The following is a 5,805-nucleotide window of genomic DNA, read 5'->3' on the forward strand; positions in this document are numbered from 1 at the left end:
TGCGCTCCGCCAGAAAAGCCCGCGCGGCCGACTGCTCACCGTCGCCAAGCAACAGAAGCAGCCAGCCGAATGGGTGAGCTGCGGCAGCGAGCAGGTGGCTGAGCAGATCCACCGCGGGAAAGCGTGAGGACTCCGGCAACCGGTGGTAGAGCGCCATAATTTCCTCAATGATCCCCACGCTTGGCTCTCCCTTCGCCGCTGCCACAACCCGCGGCACCACCTCCACAAGCTGCGAATCCCCCGTCAACTCGCCGATTTTCTTCTGCGCCCCGGCAGCGTTCAGCGCGGTGAATAGCTTGTAGGAGTCCCACGGCACTATGACGCTCCTCTCATCTCCTGGTGTGGCCGCGGATCTCTGCGTTGCTTGCTGTTGCTGCAGCGCCATGCCCTCACGTGCGTATCCCGAAAAAGCGACCTCGTTCGCGGAGACACCCGCTGCCTCCATGTTGCGCAGCGCCTCCCCCCAGCTGGGGATGTGCGTGGCACCGGTCTGGCGCAGCGCAGCGGCCTCGCGGGCAAATTCGGAAAAGGTGGGTTCAACGGCTCCTGCTGTCACGGATGTCATTCCGATTTCTCCTCCCCCTGCTGCTGCTGCGGGTGACGACCCACTTCCTAACTGCGCGTCTGTGGGGTCGACGTTGCTCAGGATAAAATTCTGTATCTCCTCTTTGTGACCCTGCGACACCAGGCGGCTGTTCTCGTTGATGAAGTTCTGCGCAGCGTCAAACACACTTTGGCCTCTGTCGTAGGAGAGCTTAAGCATCTTCCCGTTCACATCCACGTCGAAGACGTAGTCATGCGGCACACCGTTCAGATACGTTTTCGCCCGCGGCTGCGGGTTGCCGGTGTAAGAGTTACCCTGCGGTCCCTCGACAACGGTGCCAACCTTGTCCCAGCGACCGCAGTTCCACACGTACACCTCAATCGAGCCGCTCTCCGTGCGTGCGAGCAGCCGCTCCCCCTGCGCCGCGCCCTTGCGGAGGTGCAGCTTGTCCACACTCGGCATCGACGCGGTGTCGAGGCCAGCAGCGGCGGCCACCTTCACATCAATTGTCTGCGCGGCGATGGCAGTCTCGAGTGCCTGCAGCTTCTCCACCGACGCCATTTTATCGTCGTGCGTGGTCCAGACACGCAGCACGCCGTCCGCGCTACCTGTCGCAATGTCACCCGTACTCGTCACACACACAGACCACACAACGCACGGGTGGTTAATGCTCTGCACGACCACAGCTTCACCCCCAGCAACAGCTGGCACGGTGACATCCACCACGCCGCCGCGCCACACCTTCACGGTGCGGTCCTCCGACGCGGAGAAAAGAAGGTGCCGTGACGGGCAGTAGCAGAGGCCGTACAGCAGACTGTCGTGCGCCACCAGAATGCGCAACGGGGTGGGGCCTGCTGTTGTGTCCCAAATCGCAATAGTCGCATCGTTGCTCCCAGAGGCAAACCGTGTCGCGCTCATCGCGCACACGCACTGCACGACGTCCTTGTGCCCTTCAAAGACAGCGAGCGTGGCACCCGTCACCACGTCCCACTGGTGCACCGTCTTGTCGCCCGAGGCGCTGACAACCGTGGTGGTCCCGGGAAGCTGTGCGACGCCCCGCACCGCTGTCTTGTGTGCGGTGTAGCTCTGCTTCACGTCGCCCGTCACGCCGTTGAATACGATGCACACGCCGCCCCAGTCGCCTGTCACGATGTCACCGCTCGGCTGCAGCACTGCGCCGCAGCAGACGCCGTGCGCATGGGCGTCGAGCACGGCCTCCAGCCCGGCGGTGGCGGGGTTCCACAGCGCCACGTGCTTGTCGTTGCTGCCGGTCACAATGCAGGCCTCGCCGTCGAGCAGCGCGGCGGCGGGGTGCCACAGAGCGAAATTCACGAACGCCGTGTGGCCAACGAACGCGACACCCGCCGAGATGTTATCGGTCGGCGGCGGCGACTCGTGCAGCATTGCCGTCTGGTCGCGCGACGCGGTAAGGAGGACGCCGTCGGCAGACGACACGTGACGCACGTCGCTGGAGTGAATGAACCCATCCGCGCGGAGTACGAAGTAGTCGTCGTTGCTGTTGGCCATGCCGCTATAGAGTAATCAGCGCAGGTTTTTTTTTCGTTGTTTTCTTGTTGTTGTTGTTGTTGTTGCGTTCTTCTTTCCTTCCTTCGTTTGTAGTATGGCTTTATGCTTGCCGATGGGGGCCACCAACCTCCCCTCTTGCGTCGCCAAAAAGCCAACAAAAAAAAAGGGGAATGAGGACACACAAACACACACACATATGTAATGGCGCTTAGGGGTGACCCAACACGAAAATCAGCAGCACCAGCAACAGTGCTGGAGGAAGAAGAAGAATGAGCCTCAGCAGGCATTCAGCGGGATTCCATACCCGATGTGTATGTGTGTGTGTGTGTTTGGTTGTGACTTTCACTCAGACGTGGTCGGAGCGCATTCCACCGGAGGCCCTCCTCGAAGAACAAGAGCAGCTCGTCAAGGCCGATCTTACCCGTACACCGTGCCAGGATCTCAGGGTTACCGCACTTACTCTTCCTCTGTCCACAACGAAAACTGAGACATGTGCGTGAATACGGCGTCGTTGAGGACGAAGAGGTTCGTCCGCCTCTTCCCGCATGCCCTGGGACGCGCAAAACGCGAAGCACCACCGCACCGTATCAAGCCGCACGTGTGGCTCCTCTGCGGCTCGCCACTCTCTGCACCAAGTGTGGCGGTGCGGGCNCCGCAGCTGTAGGAATTCCATCGAGTCGAGCGGGACATCCGAGTGCACCGCTTTCTACTCACACCCCGCGCCCAAAACCCACAAAACCGCGCAGATGCGGGGTGATGCCGGGGTGGGGGAAGGGCGCTGTGCAGCAGGCACCTGCTCTTGGGGGCGCCCGTTGCGCATGCCCCGCTGAGCTGAATCCGCGAGCCGAGCGGCACACCCTACGGGGGGCCGACGCACAGCAGAGCGCCGGCGCGACTCCCCGCGCCCCAAAGCCGCCACCACCCTTGCACGCACCCTACAGAGAGGAGATGGGGTGGAACGCAAAAAAAAGCAAAAACATGCAGAAAACAAAAAACAAAAACAAAAACAAAGACAGACACGGCAGGGGTTGGTGCAACAAAAAGAAAATCACGGAGCATCCATTACCCCCCTCCTCTCTCCATTCCCGTCCCCAAGCGGCAAGCGAGAGTAAGAGAAGCACAGAGGCCGTTACGCGGTCTCCAGCAACTGCAGCAGTTGGAGGCCGTAGCGCGCTGCGTGGTACGACGCCCAGCGGTGAGAACCCGCCACGCCTTCCCACGTGACCACCACCTCCTCCTCCTCCAGCTCTGCCCATGATGCCGTCGCGTAATGTGCTGCGAACCCGAGCTCGTCGCGCAGCCTCCAGCCACACGGAGGACGTTCACGGAGGCCCCAGTGCATCAAGGCGAGGCGCAGAACCCACACCGCCTCATGGCCCTTGTCGCAGTGCCGCCGCAACTCACACGCAGTGGCCGCCAGAAGCCGCTGCCACATTTCTTGAGGCGCCGACCCGCCGCTGTCAGCCGCCGTCACTTGCTGCAGGAGAAAGATCAGGTAGGAAGCAGCAGAGGTGTCACCGTTATGCGCCTCAAAAAAACGCAACACAGTATCTGATTCCTGGAGCAAGAGCAGCCGAAATATTCCTCTTTTGGCAGAATCCTCCTGTCCTCCTTCTTCCTCCTCTTTTTTCGGTGCCAGGAGGGCGATGACACGCCGGCGGTAGTTCCAAGCATTATAGTTCATTGGGTGCTTGTCAGCGGCCTCCAGCAGCATCACTCGATCATGCCAATGGAAAGCTTCCAGACCAACGAAGATGCCTCTCGCAAGCAGCTGCCGCACCACCCACTCGCGTTGCACCCAAACTTCCTGTTTTTTGTGGTGACAACTCAGCAGGAGAGATGTCAACAACAACTCACGCAGCAGCGCAAACTGACGGCAACTCTCCTCTGTGTCATTGTCGTTCATCAGAGCACTCAGGTATCGACGCCTCCTGTTCCAGAGACCGTCGTGGGCGGGAAGCAGCAGTAGCGCCAGCGCCACCGTCTCCGGTGTGAGGTCCTCCACGAGAGGACCAAGAAGAGGCGGCGCGGCTCCAACAACATGCGTGAGCGACTGCTGTCGTTCTTCGTGCTGTTGTTGCTGCTGCTTTAGTTGGTGCTTTTCACAGAGCAGACATGTGAGCGCCTCGCCTACCACCTCTGCACCGAGCCCTACAACTAGTTCAAAGGAGTTCTGCTGCTGCGGGACGACTTGCATCATCCCCCAGCCAGACGGCATTCCCTCCAGCGCCACGGTGGGGAGTAGAGCGAGTGAGCAACTGACGCGCTGCTCCGCGTAGAGGCGCCGCGCCGATTCCGCGAGTGCTACGTGGAGCCGCTCAGCGATTTCCAGCGCTGCAGCTGGTGTCTGCCTAGCACCCTCTCCTCCACATGCGTGAGTATATGTGTGCATGTAACGTGTGTGTGAGCTGCTTGCAGGCACACCTGTTGCTCCTTGTCCTGCGCGGGGGAGGCGTAGAAGCGATAGAGGGGGAGAGAGCATGCACGCCAACACAGACATTCACGCAGAATGGAGGCGGGGTTGGGCATACCTCACGTGCTTGAATAATGCCGGCCGTGCGGACCAAAACGATGACTGAATAGGAGACCCGACGGGACTCTTACTGCATACAGATGTGCTGGTTTGCCATCGCCCAAGACAAGAAAAAAAGGGGAATAATCGACACTCAGCCACACACATATATATATGCTTTCCATATCAACAACACAACGCTGCAGGGCTTCCTTATGCGCAGGTCATCATCGCACGTGCTCACGCCGGGGTACAACAGCAACCCGAGCGGTCGTCGTGCATTGCGCTGCCGTCGAAGAGCCGACCTGACAAGCGACAGTTGTTACGACCAGCATCCATCCCGCACTGGAAAAAAAAAAGGCCTACCGCAGCATATTTCGCTGGCCACCACTCATCCCAGACTCAATCAGCATCAGCCTCATCTCTACCATACCAGGCCAGTCCAAAGGAACGGGACGCAGCCGCATTCCACGCCTTCACGCTTCCACAAGAAACCGCCAGGCGGCGGTGACGCTGACCTGCGCACGACACCTGGCAGCCAGCAGCAAGCCCCAACACGATGCGATCCGCACAACTCAACATCTTCAGCCACACATCCCAAACGTTGCACTGCACGTCGTTCACCGGACAGTAAGCACCGGCTGTTGTGCTTTCACGCACCCAAACAAACACACCTTGAGGCCTCCTGCTTCGGCGTCGCGGAGGGCCACCACGAGGCTGCAGGCGCACCGACGGCGATGGAATCCGGATAAATAGGCAAAACACACACCTTTTTCACCAGTGCCAGTGTATTCATGACCGGCAGCAGCGTATACAGGAATATCGTGGGGGAAAGAAAAGAAGAGCTGCATGTCTTTTGAAGGCAAGTAACATTGCCTCGGTCATAGAGTGTGGCGTTTGTGCGATGCTCACGTGACCGCGGCAAGGTATCGGGGGCGTCACCACCTTCAATGGGCCAGAGTAATCCAGACAGAATGCACTTTTCGGCCCCATAAGGCTGGCGGTGAGTCACACCCACTCACCACAGACGGAGTGAGTGGAGACATTGATATGCTCAAAGCACACAGTTAAGAGGGTGACACCGTCGCCGTCGCCGCCCATGAAGGTGGGAAGGAAGTCGAAGTATGGCTAAATGCTGCTGCTTTGAGTGTTGCTACCACGACTCTTGTGGTGTGTCTGCCTCGGCCAGATCCTTGCACCCTCTTGCCCGGCGTGTGGAGGC

General features: G+C 59.7%; 5 protein-coding genes across 5 annotated transcripts; 3 read left to right on the top strand and 2 right to left on the bottom strand.

Moving 5' to 3' along the window:
* Nucleotides 1–796: 796 nt before the first annotated feature.
* On the top strand, nucleotides 797–1,330 carry DQ04_09901000 (hypothetical protein; the record flags this gene model as incomplete). The annotated part of the gene is made up of 1 exon (XM_009316088.1): nucleotides 797–1,330. The coding sequence occupies one exon, from the start codon at nucleotides 797–799 to the stop codon at nucleotides 1,328–1,330; it is 534 nt and encodes a 177-aa protein (XP_009314363.1).
* Nucleotides 1,331–1,741: 411 nt separating this feature from the next.
* Nucleotides 1,742–2,086, top strand: DQ04_09901010 (hypothetical protein; the record flags this gene model as incomplete). The annotated part of the gene is made up of 1 exon (XM_009316089.1): nucleotides 1,742–2,086. The coding sequence occupies one exon, from the start codon at nucleotides 1,742–1,744 to the stop codon at nucleotides 2,084–2,086; it is 345 nt and encodes a 114-aa protein (XP_009314364.1).
* A 331-nt stretch (nucleotides 2,087–2,417) lies between these two features.
* On the bottom strand, nucleotides 2,418–2,744 carry DQ04_09901020 (hypothetical protein; the record flags this gene model as incomplete). Its single annotated transcript, XM_009316090.1, has 1 exon — nucleotides 2,418–2,744. The coding sequence occupies one exon, from the start codon at nucleotides 2,742–2,744 to the stop codon at nucleotides 2,418–2,420; it is 327 nt and encodes a 108-aa protein (XP_009314365.1).
* A 456-nt stretch (nucleotides 2,745–3,200) lies between these two features.
* Nucleotides 3,201–4,463, bottom strand: DQ04_09901030 (hypothetical protein; the record flags this gene model as incomplete). The annotated part of the gene is made up of 1 exon (XM_009316091.1): nucleotides 3,201–4,463. One exon carries the CDS (start codon nucleotides 4,461–4,463, stop codon nucleotides 3,201–3,203), a length of 1,263 nt encoding a protein of 420 aa, XP_009314366.1.
* Nucleotides 4,464–4,798: 335 nt separating this feature from the next.
* DQ04_09901040 (hypothetical protein) lies at nucleotides 4,799–5,335 on the top strand (the record flags this gene model as incomplete). The annotated part of the gene is made up of 1 exon (XM_009316092.1): nucleotides 4,799–5,335. The coding sequence occupies one exon, from the start codon at nucleotides 4,799–4,801 to the stop codon at nucleotides 5,333–5,335; it is 537 nt and encodes a 178-aa protein (XP_009314367.1).
* Between the last annotated feature and the right edge of the window lie 470 nt (nucleotides 5,336–5,805).

This window comes from Trypanosoma grayi (assembly GCF_000691245.1).
Source record: "Trypanosoma grayi strain ANR4 Tgr_990_V1, whole genome shotgun sequence".
Taxonomy (NCBI): Eukaryota; Euglenozoa; class Kinetoplastea; order Trypanosomatida; family Trypanosomatidae; genus Trypanosoma; species Trypanosoma grayi.